Here is an 18,683-nt window from a genome sequence, read left to right on the forward strand (position 1 = left end):
AGGACTGATATGCAAAAACAACCAATTCGCCGACGTTTCGCTGATGTCAGACAACGGATGGTGGCTTAAAGCTTAAATGAGCCAGACTAACTTTATTAGGAAATATGTTTTCAAGGCCGCTCGCACGGCGGGATGTTCGAATAGTCTCAATCACAGGGAGATACATATATATTTCTTTATTGTAATTTCCAATAACATAATTCCTCAGCGGGGAAGTTCTACTTGGCTTCGGAATACTAGCGCTACTGGCCAAAAGCAAGTCTACCTTCAAATATGTGATGGGTTGGTTCAAAATAGGAGAAGACTCGTTCAGCAGAAGTCGTAAAATAAACATCTTTAGGTCCTAGCAGTTTAAGTGCTTTAGTCTCTGTTAACTGAACGGTCCCATTTGTTTCAATGTCAGTCGACAAAGGGTAGCTTAGATACGAGCAACTTAATAGCTTCACAGTCTGGTTTCACCCAGACCATGTGCTAACGCGCAAGGCATCGCTTGCTAACGGGGTCACATGTCCAACAGATGTTCCGCGTATCTGTCCAACTCGATTATCGAGAACTTGGAACCCCATTTGGATCGAAACGCCTTTCCGGTGTAAGCGCGGCTTATGGTGCAGCTGAAGCTAACCAGTTCGACGGTCCATCCCTTCATTAAGGCGCGCTCGACCATTTTCATAAATCCCTGAGAATACTCGGCTTCGGCTGCGTCCCCTGTTACAAGGACGATAGTCGAAGGTTCATCGGTATCAACGATGCTTTCGAGAATCTTAAGATGTAAGATTTCATCCACAGCCTGCTCCACCCATTTCTCTGGGACAGGTTTGTTAGAGCTGCTTTCGGACCCACTAGATTGGTCCTGCTGCTTGTTACCGCAGCATTTGGCACCGACGGTACCTCTTCCTTTGGAAACCTGATTCTTCTGGGGGGTTGCTTCTTTCAGCTTTTGGACCCGTACTAGGATGTTAGTCTCGTAACCAAGTTTCTCAGCCTCATCTATCGCTGGAAAGCGGTCAGAGCCCACAATCACCCGCTTGCTGACTGGTCGACCTCGCGTGAGAACTAGCGACAAGTTATGAAAGGATAATGGGAGGCGTGGAACTCGGACGGTAGTTGGAATATCCCTGGCAATTTTGATGCAATCATGGAATCCAACCATCACCTGTGCAAAAACTAAGATGAATCTCCGCACGTCGGGAGTGTCAGAAGCTAGGATGGACTTACATTAGATATGTCAACAAATATGTGGATTCCATTTGAGCTGATATTCGATGATATAAACGCCGAGTCACAGAGTTTGGGGTTGGCCAAGTATAATCGCTGGTCTCTATGATGTTTGTAAAGATGACTGATGAGATCGGATCTCTTTTCAGCAGTGGAGCCACCCAGTTTAGATTCCACCTGGTATTTATGTTTCGCAAGTGACCTGTTCGGGGTGTTCGGTGGCCGCACCAATGGGATGATGTCGCGGGGTGGGTGGCGCTGTGGACGCTCCGCTAAACCCAGGGATTCTTGGCGAGGGGGCGTTGGTAGACACGCTCGCCGAATGCGATTTGGATTTTTCAAGATTTGAATCGGCCGGCATTCAGGGATCGTTGCTTCAGTATCGCCTGGAGGAGCACTTGAAACAGATGGTGGGTTCCTTTTGTTAGGTAAAATCTTCTTTGGTTGCATGCCGCATAGCTCTGGCTGGCATTCAACAGTAGCCGCCGAGGCTTCCTCAAGGTTGGTCCTTTGGTTTTCCTTGCAATCAGAGGCTCCTACCCCAGGAGTCGCGCCTCGTTCAATATTGTCCGGCGCGGTAGGGCTGGGCTGCGAGAGAAACGTCCAAAGCGCACTGAAATCGCCTAGCTTTCCACTACTATTATCCTCACGCCCCCGTCCGGATGGGGATGCGGCACCATGGTTGCGAGCTTCGGTAAACTCGGACTGAATGCTTCGAAGGATTTCGATAGGTTTCGGTTGAGGCTCAGGTTTGAAAGAGTAAAGTAAGTTGATCGCAGGAGTGAAATCCCAGGTCGCGGAAGCCCCAGAAGTCGACATGAACCGGTTGTCCGTATACGCAAAAGATAGCGCTTGAAGTCAAATAAAACAAAGACTTGGAAAAACAGATAAGCCTTCTGGGCAGCTAAATGAGATCTAGAAATGACGGCATTGTACGTGACTCTCGCTTGTTGTGAGGGGTGTCTTCAGTCATCGGTTAGGCTGTAGTAACGGATGTTTGGGGCGTTTCACTGGATGCAAGGGAGTCGACCTTCGTTAGCGCACGGGCCCACAGGCGGCCATCACGTGGGGACAGGAGGCTGCCTACGTCATAGCCACCTGGAGTACGCTGAACGTAGTACTCCGTACTCCGTACGGAGTACCCCGTACTCTGTACCCCATACTCCAGCAGGCCTGGTTTGTTATATGCCAAACAAAATCGGTGAAATAGTCATAAGGAACCATAAGGAAAACGACAAGCAAGCTAAAGGTATCTGCAGCATCTCCGATATCTCAACAACAAGTCTCCATCAGCGCCCGATAATACTCGCATTCGCAGCGTAAATCGCATTAATTTCTATGCCCATCACAACAAGCTGCGCCCCTGAGTCGGCCGTATGCTATGTGTTACTGTCTGCAAGAGCCAAACTCATCTGTATAATTCCATCGGATCCTCAGGTATCTGAAAGAGACCAAAACCCAACATGCAGAGCTCGCTTTCTATATTACAACAAATTATAGTGCTTCCCATAGATTTGAAAACATGCACAGCTTTTGCTTCAACCTTTCAAACATACCTCGGCCCAAAGGCTCTTTATTTTCCTCTCTTTTTTTTTCCTTTTTTTTTTTTTTTTTTAAATTTATTCCCGCAAACTTCATATGGTCTCAGTTGGTATAATCGGCCAGCCGTCCCCGATGGATTGTGGCGTCGGATCGTTAGCAAGCACTTCTCCTTCAGCCCTGGTAACAACCGAGTCAAAACTGGGCCGGCGCTCGTCGTTTGATATAAGCCCAGTTTGAAACCTAGCACTATGCCAGTAGATTGTCGTTCCTGATTAGGTTCCCTGGTGTAGGTTTTCATTCTTTTTCTCTGACTCAGGCAGGGACCATTTCCATGACCGCTCAATTGATCAATATCCACAGGCTGGAGTCATCCAGGAACATCCAAAGAAGATTCGTCTGAACAAAAGACGTGTTGCTAAGAAGCCTGAAGGGCAGGCTCTGGTCATAGTCTCTCCTGGGTCGCTTCCTGACATCACATTAAAGTGATAATCGGAACAATCCATAAGCAAATTCTTGTTGTCGCGATCTCTTTTTGAGTTCCCGACACACAACAGAAGTGCCTCTCTTGAGGTATACACTCCTGAGAGGGGATCCCCTCGTGACGTTGCTGGATATCTTGAGATACTGAAGATATCGATAATCGAGTTGCTGTGGGTCACCAAGCCAGTGCCAACGGTTTGGGAACCTTCCGAGTTTCCGCTGATGGGGGGATGACATCATAATTATCACCACATCAAACCAAAGCTCAAAATCCTGGGGTCAACTCGTCTCGACCGCGTGACAAAGGGTATCTGATGCCCTTAAACCAGTTTTTTTTTTGTGTTAAGGGAAACCAAGGTGCCCTATTATCCCACGTCATATCCAAGATTCTAGTTGGATATGCCCCGAGAACCCCTTTGCGTCCCATGTGGGCGTGGGATATGTGCGTAATCCCTCGTTCGCAAAAGGTATAAAGTCATGCACAATGCTCGAGTTCTAATGGCTTTATGCTGCCATTAATCAACAAGGAGAAATCGAGAACCTTAGCTTTTTCAGTTGTTTTACGAAAGCCCCGTTCGAATTGATCAACCAAACCGCAATCATGTCTGATCCAGGCCGCAAGGATTTCTCAACCAGTATGATCTCCGTCTGCCTTCGGCGGTTGGGCTTATTTTTGTGAGCAGTGTCGCTAATGTTGTATGGCTTTCATAGAAGCTAAGGAGGAAATAACTCCTGAGTCGACCAAATCTACTCAAGAGAAGATTAAGGAGGCTGCCACAGACACTAAGGACCGCATTGCTCGGTAAATTGGAGCCTAGCAAAGTGTTATTCTTTTTTGCACTGTAGGCTAACATGTTTGCAGTGGTCTCCAGCCAGACGAAAATAAAGGAAGTGCCCAGGAGGCCTTCGACAAGGGCCAGCGCTCCAGCGACAACCAGCAGGGTGGTGCTACTTCCACAATGTGAGATCACCCGCTAGCATATTATTATTGACCAATTGCTGAACCGATTAATAGTGGCGATAAGGTGAAGACCGCTTTAGGGATGGACAAGTAGACGACTTGCTCCGGCAACGATCTTTGGCTTTGTTGGTATAATGTTCTCGGCGCTTTGGACTCCTTCAAGGAACGTGTGATGTACTATATGATACCATAACTCAACGTGAATCAATCCGGATAAAGTGGTATGACGTCCTTTTCAATGTAGGGTGACAAGTAGGAATGAAAGTTGCTATTGGCTTTTGCCCCTGTCGACTAACCCCTCAAACAAATTGTCACGCTGTTGAATGAGAGAACGAAGTTCACTCTCAAGTTTCTGATATTCCAATTTTGCATCCAGAATATTAGATGGTAACCCGTGGAAGGTTTCGACTTTCTTTTCAAGTCGCTTCACGTTTTCGCTTATCTTGACCACTCTTTCCTCTTCAGCCATTAGATCCTCAATTTTCGTACCCTCTCTGTCCGAGGCACTTCTGCCCGCCGTAATTCTCCTTTGATACTCTTTAGCCTTTGCCTCTACCGTTCTCTTGCCCCTCAACCATTCGCTAGTCTTGGCGGGGAGGTCTGGAGGGGTTTCATAGTTGTGCTCGTCCTTAAGCTCTTCGAGTCGCATATGAAGCGTAGCCAGTTCTTTTTCCAGGTACTTCTGCAATTCTTCCAGTTTTCGTAGCTGCTCAGTGGCGTCGAACTCCGCCCTTGTCATATTCAAAAGACTTCGATCACGATTCCCAACATCCCCGGTGGGCACACCTAACAGAACCACTGTTTCGGCAAGGTCTTGGAGGAGGTTCGAGCTTTCGTCACTAAGGGCAGCTTGGATATCCTCGAGAAGATCAAGTTTCAAATTTGGAGATTCAATCTCTTCAGCCTTTAGGAGGCCGATTGTTTCCTCTCTGACACGATGTATGAGCGCCTCTTCTTCATCTGCGGTGTCATTGGCTGCAGCCAGGTTCAGGAGGACTTTGAGGGTATCTTCATTGCGCTCGAAATTCGGAACACGGTTTGGAGAATTTGCATACTTATGGTTCAGCCAGTTCATAACGTATGCCCAATCTTTCGCCTGAGAAGCTGCTTGGCGGGCTTTGGACGGCGATGAAATAGTCTCGAATTCCTCCATGACCCAGTTAAATAATCTGGACACAAGCTCTTTGAGGATATGTAAACCCTTTTGCCTACCATCCCTTAAGCCAGTTCACCAGACGAAGTTGAGGTGTTCAAGGAACAATTTTATTCCATACCCGAAGATACTCGCTGATTGGATGACATTTCGTGTGCAAGTTGCTCTGTCGTCTGCGCAGATGTTCCAAGCTAAACACTCGTGTGATCTGGGCTTGAAAGCGCAACAATCGATTCTGATAAGCTATGGCTGCCGGCAGCCCTTCTCCAGATGGCATGCCATCTTCCCCTCATATGGCTAATACGGGTTCAACCCCCAAGCCAACTGCATTGTTCAACCGCCTCAATGCGGTCCTATCCACCTCATACACAGACCCAGATATTCGGGATTCGCTGGAAACCCTAGACAAGAGGGGCTTGCAAAACACGGCGGAAACGCGGAGGACGTTGAGACTGGATATTCAAAAAGAAGTCATAGACTCCAATGGCAGTATTATACAGGATTTCGGGAAGGTCGCCGAGGTAAGGCTTATGGTACCCTGGAGCTTCGTTTAGTGCTAACGACAGTCGAATCCAGCAACTATCCCGAATTGGAGCAGCAATATCCCATCTTAATACAATATGCGAGGATATGCGTCAACATATTACATCTGCACGTCAGGAAACCGAACCAGTCCTTGAAGAGGCCGCCGCTCTCCTGTCACAGAAGCAAGAGGTTGAGACGAAGCAGCACTTGCTTGACGCCTTCAATAAACACTTTGTACTTTCAAGCGACGATATTTCTATTTTAACCTCCACCGCTGAACCGGTTGATGACCGCTTTTTCCAAATTCTTTCCCGCCAAAAACGGATACACAAAGACTGTGAAGTGTTACTTGGTGGTGAGAATCAACGACTGGGACTAGAGATCATGGAACAAAGCTCAAAAAATCTTAACTCGGCGTTTATGAAGCTTTACAAATGGATACAAAAAGAATTCAAGTCTTCAAATCTCGAAGACCCCCAAATGGGCAGCTCGATAAGAAAAGGCCTTCGGGTATTGGCAGAACGGCCTACCTTATTTCATAGCTGTTTGGATTTCTTCGCCGAAGCCCGGGAATATATTCTATCGGATTCTTTCCACTATGCCTTGACCGCAGCAGTTTCAGGCGATCGACTTGATGCGAATGCTAAACCCATAGAGTTCTCTGCTCATGATCCCCTTCGCTATGTCGGGGACATGCTTGCCTGGGTTCATTCTGCGACAGTCTCAGAGAGGGAAGCTTTAGAGGCACTTTTTATATCCGATGGGGGTGAGCTAGTAAAGGGTATTGAAGCTGGCATAAGCAGTGAGCCGTGGTCCCGTATCAACGATGAGCAATCTGTCTTTGATGGAGAGAAGGCGCTAAAAGAACTTGTGACTCGTGATATGAGCGGCGTGGCTCGCTCATTAAAGCAACGGGTGGAGTTGGCCGTGCAAGGACATGACGAGTTGGTTACTCTCTATAAGATTATGAACCTTTTGGCTTTCTACGAATCCACATTCTCCAAGCTTGTTGGTCACGACTCAGCTTTAGTGGAAGCCATTACCTCCCTGCAAGATTTTGTCTTTAAACGCCTGGAGGCAGTGATCCATGATCAAATTGCCACGATCACTGGTGATCCGTCCGGCTTGATTCCTCCGGATGACTTGAGTGCTCCAGAATTCCTTACTGATGCCATCGACAACCTTGTTCCGCTTATGAAGGCGTACGATTCTTCATTTCGACACGATATTACCGATGATACATCGCAGAACGAGAACAAATTCAGCCCAATCATTCGAGCTACTCTGGATCCCTTCCTGGATCTCGCGGAAAAATCATCCACTGCACTTTCCAATTTCACTTCGAGAACAATATACCAAACCAACTCCATTCTTGTCATTCGCGATGCCATATCTCCCTTTCCATTTGCGTGCGCCACGCATCTACCTCGATTATCATCAACCTTAACGTCTCTCAAAACCAACCTTCTCGACATTCAACACGATTTCCTCCTTAGGGAAACCGGCCTACAAACCCTTACCGCAGCCCTTGAGCCATTCATGCCAAAGAGCACCTCTGAATCATCCACGGGTAACGGACTATCACGCAACCTCGCTGATATTGCATCTCTGCCAGAATTTCAACCCGAATCCTTGTCTACAATCAGCCAACAGCTGGACGATTTCCTTCCTTCGGCACTCGTCGATGCGACGGATAACTTGAAACGTATCCACAGTCCCGGCTTGGTGAAAAATGCTACTGAGGAAGCCGTTGAAGCATTTTGCTGTGATTTTGAGTTGGTGGAAAGCATGATTGTGGGCGCGGATGAGGCGAGAGAGAAAATGAGCGTTGCGGGAACGGTTAGCAGCTCAGCGGCAGGGAAGGAAATGGATGAGATTGCTGCTCTAGGTGAGACTAGTGGCCAGGTTGGCGCCTGGAGTTTGCGCGTTCTGTTCCCAAGGACGACGGGGGAAATCAGGGTGCTGTTGAGTTGAGTAGTATAGTCGATCCAATATTGGATATCTGGTTCAACAGCGCTCCACGTTGTGGAATGTCTGGCTTTTCTATGCATAGTACAATGTGAATCTTCATAATCTTGACGGAAATCGCAGGATCCTTGGCTTCTCGGCTCTTATACCCTTGACTATGAGTCCTAGAAATCACCAATATACATGTGCTTGTGAAAGTCAGATCTGGCATGAATATACAACCCTTAACTTTCACCAACCCCTCAATCCTAAAGGTTTTCCGGCCACGCCACGATCGAATACGGATCCTTATCGCACTCACTCACTTTTACCTCCACACTCGGATCGTTCAGCGTATTGGCCATTCCACTGCTCGCCGTCTCAGGCAGGTCAGCCAAATCTTCAATCATTTGACCCCATTCCAACCTCAGCGCTTCTTCGAGCTTGCCTCGCATAACATCATGCAAATAGCCCCGTTCAGAATTAGAATGAAAGAGAGCTATCACCACTGATCCATTCTCGATCGCAGCCAATGCGTCATGGTGGCTCATTTCTCCAGTTAACAGCAGGTCCGCGACGGGTTTGCCGTCCTTCATCAGTATCGATGAGCCAGAGCCCGGACAGGTGGCCACAGTACTGATTTCCATGTCGGCAACGTTTGAGTCTTGGGGTATAGCAAGAGGAAAATGAGGTAGGCCACGTGGAAGACCGAGTGTGGTGCCGATGCGTTTAATGATTGATGTTAAGGGCTGAGGAGTGGAGAAGGATACAAGACGGCCCGCGCCGGCACCTTCAAACCCGGGCGGCGGCAAGGGATTTTGGAGGATGGTTGAACGAGAATGGGGAATTACGGCATCAGAGGCTACATTCGACAAAGAAGTGTGAGATCCAGGAACAACTATATGCGGCAAGGCACCTCGCGAAGCCGTCCGAGGAGGGAGTGGTGGAGGCTGGGATATACCTGATATCGACGATGGCCCTGTGCTGTCGTCTGTTGCCTGTTTGCTCTTGATAGGGACTTGTGGGTTCTCATGCACGGAACGAGTTACGATGTCGCAGAGCCAATCTGCCATACCACCAGGGACAGCATCGACGGCGGTATGCGGAGAGTAAACACTTATGCCTTCCGCCGCAAGTCGAAGCAGGGTTTGCTGTTGCGTGTTATTGGAAGTTAGAGATTTCAATCCACGAAATATTATAGGGTCTACATTGTCGAGCATCCATCAGCTTTTGCGCAATTGATCGGTCTGGACTAGGGTTGGACTGTACGATATGCAATGATGATCGAATCCCCACGCTCGATAGCCTCGGCGGCAACCGCCTGCGTTAGGTCGATTGTTAATAATGCAGAGTTCTTCAGCTGTCTCTTCCTATTCCAGGGCGCTTCAAGTAATACTGTTCACGTCTTAAATTAGCTATGAATGCGTGGAAAACAGGGTCGAATTGGACTCACACCCCGTGTTATCAAAACTTTTATCTGCGAGGCTCTCAGGATATCTGTGCAAATTTGATCAGCCGCTATCGATTCGGGGATGATGGCGAGTTAATTCGTACAGTCTCCGCATGCACTCGACAACTGCATCTGAGAACGGAGAAGTTATGTAGGAGCGATAGGACGCCATTATGCCGGTCCGTAGCGTCGTACGAATCATCAGCTGGAGACAAATATGCCGAGCAATAGAACCTATTTACTTTGCCAGCTAGGTCTGCGAGATGGAACGATGCCGTCGACGATTTTCTCCTCAAATGAAGCTTCAATTGCGAGCTTTCGGATTGGTTAATTACCTCATCGCGACTTTTGTGGGGGAAGCGTGTTGATGAGTCAGCGTCGGCCTTGGCTGAACATTTCCCCGCCATTTTTAGGCGTTCTGGCGCAAGTTGCGCTCAAAATCTCGAGGGACAGTCAATAACCAAGACGGAGCGGCCTGGATTCCCCCGGACCCTTTTTTTCTTTTTTTTTTTTTGTTCTGATACCTGAGGCAACGGAATTTGTTCCCCGCTCTATATGTACGCCCGCCACCTCTTTTCCCGCGGGACTTTCCATCTCCTCCGCACCCAGCGAACATTTTACCAAAGTCATAGCATATCTGCAGCCATGGCGGATGCAGCCCAACAAGCCGGTAACTCATCCGGCGTCACTGCTGAGTCCATAAAGGAGACCCTGATAGCGAAATTGGGTGCTCAGCATGTGGAAATCCAGGATTTGTCAGGTACGGCCTTGGTTATTCTCTTCCCTTTCCCCAGGAAACGTCGCAGTCTTTTCGTTCAACGTCTCCGGACGAATTTGCTAAAAAGGGTTACCCATCCTGGATTAGGCGGTTGTGGTCAAGCCTTTCAAGCTGTAATCGTCTCTCCGCAATTCGATAAGAAAACTATGCTCGCTCGACACCGATTGGTGAACTCGGCTTTGAAAGCAGAGATTGCTGCGATCCATGCCTGGACACCAAAATGTTATACCCCGGAACAGTGGGAGCAGTTAAAACAACAATGATTAGCGCCGTTAGTTATATCGCCACATATTGGCTTGCGTTTCAAGATACGATGCGCGGCTATCAAAATTGCTTGCCCCCGCCGATGGAACGGTTTGAACCGACTCCGAGCTCGAAACGGGTCATCGATTCAACTGATCGGATTTGAATAAACATGGTCCAAGGTCAATACATCCCTAGTGGCTGTGGTTGATGTATTTATAGTCGGATATCCTTTGATATTTCTGCATCGTTTTTCGGCGTTTCTGGTGCATTAGGGGCCAAAGGCTCCTCGATTCGGCTGGCAAAATAAAATTATTTAGGAGACCACATGCCCAAAGACTAATAGATGAGCTTTATTTAACTCCAAGGTGTTGTGTCGATGACGAAGATCAGCCTCCACCTTAACCATTCCATCATGACCGCTGGTTAATTCATCTACTACGGAAATTTGCGCTCCACTCTCTGGTACGTACATCTGAAGCGGTGCTACATCATCCTCTCCATTATTTCCGGAGATGCCGTGCTCCGAAGGATGGAATTATCATTTGGCCTGATATGTCCGCTTTTGTGGAGTTACAGCTCATGAAGTCTCATGGCTCCAGCATTCCTAATACCAAAAAGTAGTGGGGCTCTAGATCCCCGAATTCCTACTCCGTACTCCGTACAATAAGGAAAAAATGCACTCACTAGAGACTTGGCATGAGAAGGCTTCTAGAAGCGCCTAGAGATATAAATAGGTGTGAAATACCCTGTGGGAATAACTGTCAAGTCCACGGAGTAATGCATGCTCATTAACGCAAAATCTCATAAGAGTATAGCTTAAGGTTAACTTGTAGTAAGGAAGAAAAAATGTATGGCTTCTTTCAGAAATTTAAGGAACTGCATCTTCGTTGTCTCGAAGGCGTGCAGGTTTCCGTTCTTTAAGCGTTTGCTCGGATTCGATACCGCGGTTCAAATCATAAGCTTTAGTCAATAAACTTAACAGTCCACCAGCGCCTATGATCCCGCAACAAACTGCCCACACTATACGTAGGCTGTCCGTGTATGCCTGTTTTAGATCAAGCTTCATGCGACCATCGTCCATCTCCCGGATGACCTGAACGAGAGCAGCAGCATCCTTGCTAAATTCCGCCGCACGCTCAGCCAATTCTGGATATTTTCGGATATTTCTGAACATTTGATTCTGGAAAATAGCACCCCCAATAGCAACCCCAATTGCTTGGCCAAATGCTCGAAAGAAACTAAACATTCCAACAGCAATGGCCATATTCTTCTCAGTGGCCGATGCTTGGATAGCAAAGGCTAATGAGGGGAAGAGTATGCCCAATCCAATTCCAGCAGGTAACATCAGCACAATCCACCCAGCAATGCTGGTATGGACAGACAAAATACACAACAAACCTACCCCAATGGCTGACACCATAAATCCCAACCAGATCGCCCAGCGATAGGTGCCTGTCACACTGCATACAATGCCTGTCGCCAGGGCCCCGGGAGCCACAGTAAAGGTCAATGGAAAGAGTGCCACACCAGTCAAGATTGGAGTGTATTCTTTCATAGTCTCAAAATAGAGTGGCATAAAGTACAGTCCACACCATAGAACTAGACCGTGCAGCACTGTCTCTGTGTAGGTAACAACTGCGGTTCTGGTGGCAAATATTGATATTGGAATAGCTGGGTTTGCGGGAATGTAGGCCTCGTAGTACATTGCTCCAATGAGCCCAAGTGCTCCAAGGATTAACGGAACAAGTGTACGCCAGGAGTTCCAAGCGTACATGATGCCACCCCAGGTGACAGGTATCAAAAAGGATGTAGCACTCGCTGTAAAAAGCGTGGTTCCTAAATAATCAATCCGCCGCAATTTAGACACCAAGGAGGATGGAACAAAATTCAGTCTCAAGAACATCAGCACAAAAACTATGCCGACTCCAATAAATGGAAAGTTGATAAAGAAAATCCATCTCTGGGAAATATTAACACTTTATTCGTTTTAAATTGCGTTCTGAACTCGGAAAGACCTACCCAACTAACATTCTGAGCGAATCCACCGCCGACAATCGGACCTAGGACAGATCCTAGACTCCACATGGTGCTTAGGATGCCAAAGTATTGTCCCCTGAGTCTCATGGGCACGAGATCAGTAACCACGACCTCGCACAAAGCGATTATACCGCCGCCTCCGACGCCCTGTACTGATCTCCCGAGGAGCATCAGGGTAAAACTATTGCCAAGTCCAGCAATAAGGGCGCCAGCGAGGAAGAAAAGGATGCTAGCGATTACCATCGGTTTGCGCCCAAAAATATTTGAAAAAGAGGTAAAAGTTGGTTGAAAAACTTCGCAAGCTGGAGTCAGTACTCTGACAAACCGCGTAAGAAGTCGTTCCATACCGGTCGAGCACAAAAGAAAGGAGGTTCCGCTCCAGAAAGCTTCAAGAGCGGTCCCATGCAGTTTGGAAGCTATTATCTAGCACAGAGATATCAATACCTTTAACAAATTCCCGATCTGATATGTAACCACGCTGCGGGGCTTACAGGCAACGCGACGGAAATCGAAGTACCATCAAGTGCAACCATCAAAGTTAACACAGCCAATGTTACAAACGCAAGCCATGCTCGCGCTGTTAAGCGAAACTCGACGGCCTGTGCCTGGACACCCGTCGTCTGGGGCCCCGATAAAATATACCTTTCGACAGAGATACTCTCCTTCGAAGCATTGGCTGGAGAAGTGGCCATTATTGCCATGAGATTGAGGTCATCCATGTCCCTCCCGATGCGGTGCCTTGTGATTGAATAGCTGCCGATTGTCCCTATTTCCGACGAGTCCCAGGGCAGCATGTGCAATTTTCAGAACAGGCGCTGCGGGAATGGGCTAAACGAGGGACAGAAGCTGCCCATCATACCTTGTCGATAATCGTCCTGTCATAACTCAGAGGCAAGCGCACGGAGAAGCCAAGGCGGAAGAGCAGCCTCGATCCGCCAACCCCCGGTGTGCCCGCGTGTATTCTCGTCAGAATGCAAGAAATGCATTACTTATCCCGTGGATGGATATTGGCATTCAATATCCAAAGAATATTTCCAGCGTCATAGAGCCGGTTCTCCACGTAACGCTTCAAGAATTATCCGGAACCAACCGCCAAAATGATATGTCAAACCATGAGCCGGCGCGGCGGGTATGCATGCTAGGTACATTTCATGTACATAGACAATAGCAGCAAGGAGAAAAGCATAAGTATATGTGAGTCCCAAAGAACTCGAATTCGTGTTAACCAGCATCAGTGTTGAATGAGACACTGGATCAAATTTGGATTCGATCATCCGATAGTTATCTCCGAAGGCCACCCAAATACGTATTCTGGTAGTTATTGCTTCACTATAGACAGCCGGGATATAACAGTCATCGCAAATAGTGGTAGGGCTTAATGAGAATGGAACTTTGTCTTTGTAGAAGTTATTGAGTAGGTTGAGGGCATGAGGATCCCACGTTCGGAGATGTCAGATTTAACATCTAATAAGCCTCTGGAACCTTTTATGGCCACACTTTTCGCCTCGCCTCCCCCTTAATTATGCTTTTGTTTGCTCGTCATATAACTTCCGGCAGGATTGGCAGGAGCTGCGTTTGTGTATTTAAAAGTTTAAAAAAATATAAAAATATAAAAAATATATATTTAAAAAAAAAAAAAAAAAGGAGGAAGAAAGGAAGAAAGGAAGAGGAAAGCCAAAGAATATCGAAAAAATGGCATTTGAACTGAGAGTATACGCAACGTTATGTCATGTACGAACTACAAATTATCATAAGGATTTAACAGGCTAGACAGTCTCAGTATAATCCGCAGTGACGAGCAAGACCACGACGAAATAGCTGCTATTATGACAAAAGGGGAACACTTTTGTGCCATCATGTCCCAGTGTTTTTAAACGACCTCAATCGATCCAATTCGCGTTACTTCGTTTCGACCCGGCGTAGGTAACTCATCTCGACGTTGATTCCTGGACCCATTGCGCAAGCAATGACGTCCTTCCGGCCCTCTCCCATCTGTGGCAGGCGATCTATCACGTTTAGCACCGTTGTGCTAGAACTATTTCCATTGTTGGTGTAGATATCATAACTAGCACGAAGGTGCTCGTGATCTAGTTGCAAACTCTGCCGGACAGCATCGACTATAGAGATGCCGCCCGGGTGCAGTGCCCAATCGAATTGACGAGGATCTGGCTCGTCATGATTGGGAGCTTCTGGTGTACGCTTGAGAAACTCTTGAAATAACGGACCGATTGCCGCGCCACAAACAAAGGGAACCTTCTTGGATACAACGGATTTGTAGCCTGTTTCGATTAGCAGGTGGTTCTGGACGGAGAGATAAGCTGTAAATACCAGTTACGTCGATATTGAATGTGATCTCATCCTCTGTTCCTGGGAGTAAGGCATGCTTGCAATTCATCACTTGATAAATGGGTTTCTCGAAATCCCGTCGCTTGATCCCGTTGCTCATGATATATGCTGTGGAGCAGTCGCTGAACAAAATTGGTCCGATATTAACACCAGCCTCCGGAGTGACATCGTCCAAGCTGCTCCTCGCTAGGGTAGTGGGTATATCTGTCGCTAGTACTAGTGCCCGAGCCGGCCGTTGTCGGAAAGTCTCGGCTTGTAGGATATTGAAGGCAGTTCTAATGACAGAAAGTCCCCCGGAACATCCTGTGCCATGAATAAGAACCCGTTCTGTATCTAGTTTGAGTCCTAATTCTCGGGCAACAATGGCATCGAACCCCGGATTCCCCGTGTGGGTGCAGGTCATGGAAAACATATGAGTAATGTCTTTCATATCTCCGCCCCATTGCTCGATCGCTTTCTGGCAGGCCTGTAGTGATAGCCTGATGCCGACATCCCTGAATACAGCATCCAAGTCATTAATGGAAGGAGTTTTTGGCCCGTTGACAAGTGGGCCGTCGAGATCCAAGACTGACGGACGTGATTTGATGCCCGTCCGTCTATTAAGCGCCATCGTTTTTAACATCCTACAAGGCCGTTAGAACATATTATTCTGTTTTGCCCAGTCTCAGGTTCATGGACGTCTTGTCCTGCGTAAAAAACTTACACTTCTGTGTCAGCATAGTGGCGCTTTCTGAACTCCTCGAACTGCGCTGGATATACTCTTCCTTTGGGATAGTTCACTGCCATGCTTAGGATCTCGACTTCTGGGTCGTGGCGGACGCCATTGGTGCCATTTGGCATCCCAAACGGCATTTCGAGGGCTAGATTATATCTGTTCTTTCTAGATAGTAGGTTTTTGGGCTGTAGAGTGTGAAAATCGTTTCTTTGAAGACGAAATAGCGGGAAGAATACTAGCCATGGATTTGTGATCGGACAGCTTATAAGAGGGCCATCTGCCCGCGGGTAACGTTTGATTGGAAAGACTTAACCCACTTTTTTTTGGGCATATTGACATTTGCTCTGGAATGAGTGCGGTCCATACGCCGTATGAGTTCCCCCACAGCCGGCTGTTTATTAACTGGTAGGGGCTATTCCAGACAATTAAGGTACTGATGATATCAGAGGACGTTGACATGGCTGATACCTCAAGCAACTTAACCCTGGTTAAGCGGTAGCTTAAACGTGATCTAGGCCCACGTTTTCCAAATCAATGGTGCATGTAAGAAATAAAAGCCGTTCAAGACCATACTCAGGCATGAATGGCTGCCTATAAGGTTAGGGCGATCAGCCATGCGGGCGCCGTTTCGCGCCAAAGGCGGTTCCACAATTTTCCGGCGGCTCTTCGGATGCTTTTTTGTCGGACAGCCGGTTCAGCACAGCCTGGAATACTCGGCTGCATCACCCAGATATTCCGAAGAAATCCCCAGCATACTGAGTACTTGATTCCGGTTTTCGAAAAAAAATGGGAGCAGCATTGATGATTGGAACATTGGATCCATGCCCCAACCTATTCTCACGTGTGTATCACCAACGAGTAGTTGACGATACACGATAAGGGATCGATTCGCAAGACCTCCATATCGAGTTTCATATGGATCAAACTATTGGGGTCCCTGTCGCCACTCAGCAGACACTGTAGCCGGGAAGCGCACGATAGGGCTGGCCAAGATGGAAGCCATCAATACTTGACCGCCCGCTTGTCTTCGGAATTGAAACGAGGCAAACACAAATATGCTCACCTTGCGTCCAAGCCCGTCCTCTGAAAACCGGGAACGGGTTCGGGACCTTGAGAGCCAATAATGACGGTTCATATGCTCAAGCGCTCGGTGCTCGCTTCATTTCACCGTGAGGATTAACCAAGTTCGCAGCCCCTGTGTCTCCTCCCCCCAATTCGTGGCGAGTTGGAGCGGTGGAAACGTCGACTGTTTCTTGGGTTCGGGTGCTCCGAGCATGAGAGAATTTCAAGGTTCGGGTGATTCGAATCCTGGGGCACCTGTACCTGCATGGCGAGCCAAATCCGGTCCCTTGCTGGGCTGCATGGTGGGATCGGTGTGGTCATATCCGCCAAAACAAAAATTGCCTAAATCGTAACCGGGACTGTCGTCGCGCATCCTATCTTGGAAGCGTGGCAGAGCCTCTGTAAGGCCTATAGGATCAATAAAGGTACGTGTGCCGAGTAAAATCCGGGGTGATCCCACTGGGAAGAAATGGTTTCGTTTTAGGGCCGAGAAAGAATAGGCTGAGATGAAACACCGGGCGAAAAGACTGATTCTTTCTGATGCACCTAAAAAACCTGTAGTTAACCACGAAAAGGATTGGCAAGGTTCCAGGTCAGACGCTCCATCGCCTGGAACGCAGCTCTTGTACTCTGGTCGAGCGCTCGTGTATCCATTCCTGGGGAAGCCAGGTTAGGTTTAGCCACGGGGAGGATCAGGCGATGAAAGCGCTGTGGATATAAGTCAAAACGCCCACATCTCCGCACCAAGTCGATCCGATCCGATAAACGGAATCAATAATGATAGGTCATCTTTAGAAGTTTGGAAAGAGGCGATATTCCGTTGATTCAGCGGGACGATTAGAGGCTACTTTTACTATCCATCAAGGTTTCTCCTCATTGAGCTCTGAATTAATTAAGATGGTATGCTGTAAAATGCACACCTTCTTTGCGTCATAAAGCAAGGATTAGATCCTATCGACTTTAAGATGGCTCAATGCCATGGCGTTTCTCTTGTAAGCCCACTTCCCGTCACCATTATTGACAGGGAATGTTCCCCGTGGGCGCGAGCTGCGGAATACCCCCGTTGTCCCCTGGCAATCCCATCAAGATCCAAGAATGGCATTGCATCGGGGCACATTTTTTGGGAACCATCACTGTAGGATATAGAGATATATATATAAGTGTGATGCTCATGGGCATCAATCAAGCTTTCAAAATGGGGCAAGGGATTAACCCAGTACCTACTCCGTATAATGGAAGGGTTGTTACATGACCTCGAAGAGAAGCTTACCTGCGACATATAATATGCGTTCAAGGAGGACGTACTGGACATCGGAACCCTTTCCCGCCCGGGCAGAACAAGGTAACAGGCCATCTCCTACTTACCTTGTGAGGATCTTGTGCCGACCAGGGTACGAAGAGACTCCAAGACTGTTTGGTCGACAAATAGGCGCTTTCATAGCGTTCAAAAGTCCCCTCTTGTGGATCAAATCTCAACACATGATCACCTGTGCGCTAGCGGGGCAGGGACAACTGGCAATAATAGCTAATAATTTGAAAAATATGGGCAAAGTACGGAGTACGGAGCCTCGACGGGTTCATCCACACGAGCCCGGAGTACCCCGTAAAGGGGACCTTTTGTCGGGTGGTGAGCTTAGGGACCAAGAATTTGGCCACAAGCCCTGATTTATCCGAGGAGAAAATATGGGATTTCCTCCCAGAATAGTTGCGGAGTTGCGCCTCCTCGAATTCCACCGAGGGTGCGCTTATCCCAGGGATCTGTAAAAATTTTCGCTCGGATTTTTTTTTGCCATCGTGGAGTTAATGGTGTTGGTCACGACGTTTGTTTCCCGTCGACCATTGGATCCCCGCCGAGATATAAATACTGGGGAGAACAACTGTACAAGATGGAGAAAAGAAAAAAAAAAAAAGGATATTCGTGGATTCGTAACTAACGGCTTTGAGCAGCAGCGAACTTATTTCTGAGACACTTCGAAGTGAGATGGCCACAAGCTTCCTCATCCACCGATTCGCACCACTTTGGTCATGACTTCATCCTCCCAGCCAACATGGCTTTTTCAGTCATGAGGAACAGTTTGAACAGCACCAGTATCAGATTGATCCTCTGCTAGTAAGCTTCAAGCGCTGAAGTAACTTGACTCCGTGCCTAAAGTTTGGCTGGTGATCGATCGTGGCCTCCCGTGGCTGAAGGAGCTCCGAACTCTACTCCGTACAAGCGAGATTGTG

At 47.8% G+C, this 18,683-nt stretch overlaps 10 protein-coding genes across 10 annotated transcripts; 5 read left to right on the plus strand and 5 right to left on the minus strand.

Annotated features, from left to right (window-relative positions):
- Positions 1-145: 145 nt before the first annotated feature.
- CIMG_10809 (uncharacterized protein) lies at positions 146-2,183 on the minus strand. The gene is made up of 2 exons (XM_012358908.1): positions 1,216-2,183; positions 146-1,153 (listed from the first exon to the last, which is right to left on the minus strand). The coding sequence occupies exons 1-2, from the start codon at positions 2,032-2,034 to the stop codon at positions 503-505; spliced, it is 1,470 nt and encodes a 489-aa protein (XP_012214331.1). The 5' UTR covers positions 2,035-2,183; the 3' UTR covers positions 146-502.
- Positions 2,184-2,853: 670 nt separating this feature from the next.
- On the plus strand, positions 2,854-3,760 carry CIMG_12760 (uncharacterized protein; the record flags this gene model as incomplete). Its single annotated transcript, XM_001247974.2, has 2 exons — positions 2,854-2,866; positions 3,074-3,760. The coding sequence occupies 2 exons, from the start codon at positions 2,854-2,856 to the stop codon at positions 3,241-3,243; spliced, it is 183 nt and encodes a 60-aa protein (XP_001247975.2). The 3' UTR covers positions 3,244-3,760.
- A 78-nt stretch (positions 3,761-3,838) lies between these two features.
- CIMG_12761 (heat shock protein) lies at positions 3,839-4,292 on the plus strand (the record flags this gene model as incomplete). Its single annotated transcript, XM_004445704.1, has 4 exons — positions 3,839-3,872; positions 3,949-4,039; positions 4,100-4,198; positions 4,253-4,292. 4 exons carry the CDS (start codon positions 3,839-3,841, stop codon positions 4,290-4,292), a joined length of 264 nt encoding a protein of 87 aa, XP_004445761.1.
- A 128-nt stretch (positions 4,293-4,420) lies between these two features.
- CIMG_01745 (uncharacterized protein) lies at positions 4,421-5,385 on the minus strand. The gene has a single exon (XM_001247973.2). The coding sequence runs from the start codon at positions 5,349-5,351 to the stop codon at positions 4,467-4,469; it is 885 nt and encodes a 294-aa protein (XP_001247974.1). The 5' UTR covers positions 5,352-5,385; the 3' UTR covers positions 4,421-4,466.
- Positions 5,386-5,596: 211 nt separating this feature from the next.
- Positions 5,597-7,850, plus strand: CIMG_01744 (golgi transport complex subunit Cog6; the record flags this gene model as incomplete). The annotated part of the gene is made up of 2 exons (XM_001247972.2): positions 5,597-5,872; positions 5,928-7,850. The coding sequence occupies 2 exons, from the start codon at positions 5,597-5,599 to the stop codon at positions 7,848-7,850; spliced, it is 2,199 nt and encodes a 732-aa protein (XP_001247973.2).
- CIMG_01743 (YbgI/family dinuclear metal center protein) lies at positions 7,118-9,507 on the minus strand. Its single transcript, XM_001247971.2, has 4 exons — positions 9,378-9,507; positions 9,277-9,320; positions 9,093-9,218; positions 7,118-9,027 (listed from the first exon to the last, which is right to left on the minus strand). Exons 1-4 carry the CDS (start codon positions 9,443-9,445, stop codon positions 8,093-8,095), a joined length of 1,173 nt encoding a protein of 390 aa, XP_001247972.2. The 5' UTR covers positions 9,446-9,507; the 3' UTR covers positions 7,118-8,092.
- Positions 9,508-9,737: 230 nt separating this feature from the next.
- On the plus strand, positions 9,738-10,661 carry CIMG_10808 (BolA domain-containing protein). Its single transcript, XM_012358907.1, has 2 exons — positions 9,738-10,033; positions 10,139-10,661. Exons 1-2 carry the CDS (start codon positions 9,829-9,831, stop codon positions 10,312-10,314), a joined length of 381 nt encoding a protein of 126 aa, XP_012214330.1. The 5' UTR covers positions 9,738-9,828; the 3' UTR covers positions 10,315-10,661.
- Positions 10,662-11,131: 470 nt separating this feature from the next.
- On the minus strand, positions 11,132-13,700 carry CIMG_01742 (MFS multidrug transporter). Its single transcript, XM_001247970.2, has 4 exons — positions 12,826-13,700; positions 12,682-12,757; positions 12,326-12,627; positions 11,132-12,257 (listed from the first exon to the last, which is right to left on the minus strand). Exons 1-4 carry the CDS (start codon positions 13,126-13,128, stop codon positions 11,166-11,168), a joined length of 1,773 nt encoding a protein of 590 aa, XP_001247971.2. The 5' UTR covers positions 13,129-13,700; the 3' UTR covers positions 11,132-11,165.
- Positions 13,701-14,014: 314 nt separating this feature from the next.
- Positions 14,015-15,734, minus strand: CIMG_01741 (uncharacterized protein). Its single transcript, XM_001247969.2, has 3 exons — positions 15,384-15,734; positions 14,663-15,303; positions 14,015-14,613 (listed from the first exon to the last, which is right to left on the minus strand). Exons 1-3 carry the CDS (start codon positions 15,530-15,532, stop codon positions 14,234-14,236), a joined length of 1,170 nt encoding a protein of 389 aa, XP_001247970.1. The 5' UTR covers positions 15,533-15,734; the 3' UTR covers positions 14,015-14,233.
- Positions 15,735-17,705: 1,971 nt separating this feature from the next.
- On the plus strand, positions 17,706-18,627 carry CIMG_12762 (uncharacterized protein; the record flags this gene model as incomplete). The annotated part of the gene is made up of 1 exon (XM_004445706.1): positions 17,706-18,627. The coding sequence occupies one exon, from the start codon at positions 17,706-17,708 to the stop codon at positions 18,120-18,122; it is 417 nt and encodes a 138-aa protein (XP_004445763.1). The 3' UTR covers positions 18,123-18,627.
- Between the last annotated feature and the right edge of the window lie 56 nt (positions 18,628-18,683).

This window comes from Coccidioides immitis (assembly GCF_000149335.2).
Source record: "Coccidioides immitis RS genomic scaffold supercont3.1, whole genome shotgun sequence".
NCBI classification, from domain to species: domain Eukaryota; kingdom Fungi; phylum Ascomycota; class Eurotiomycetes; order Onygenales; family Onygenaceae; genus Coccidioides; species Coccidioides immitis.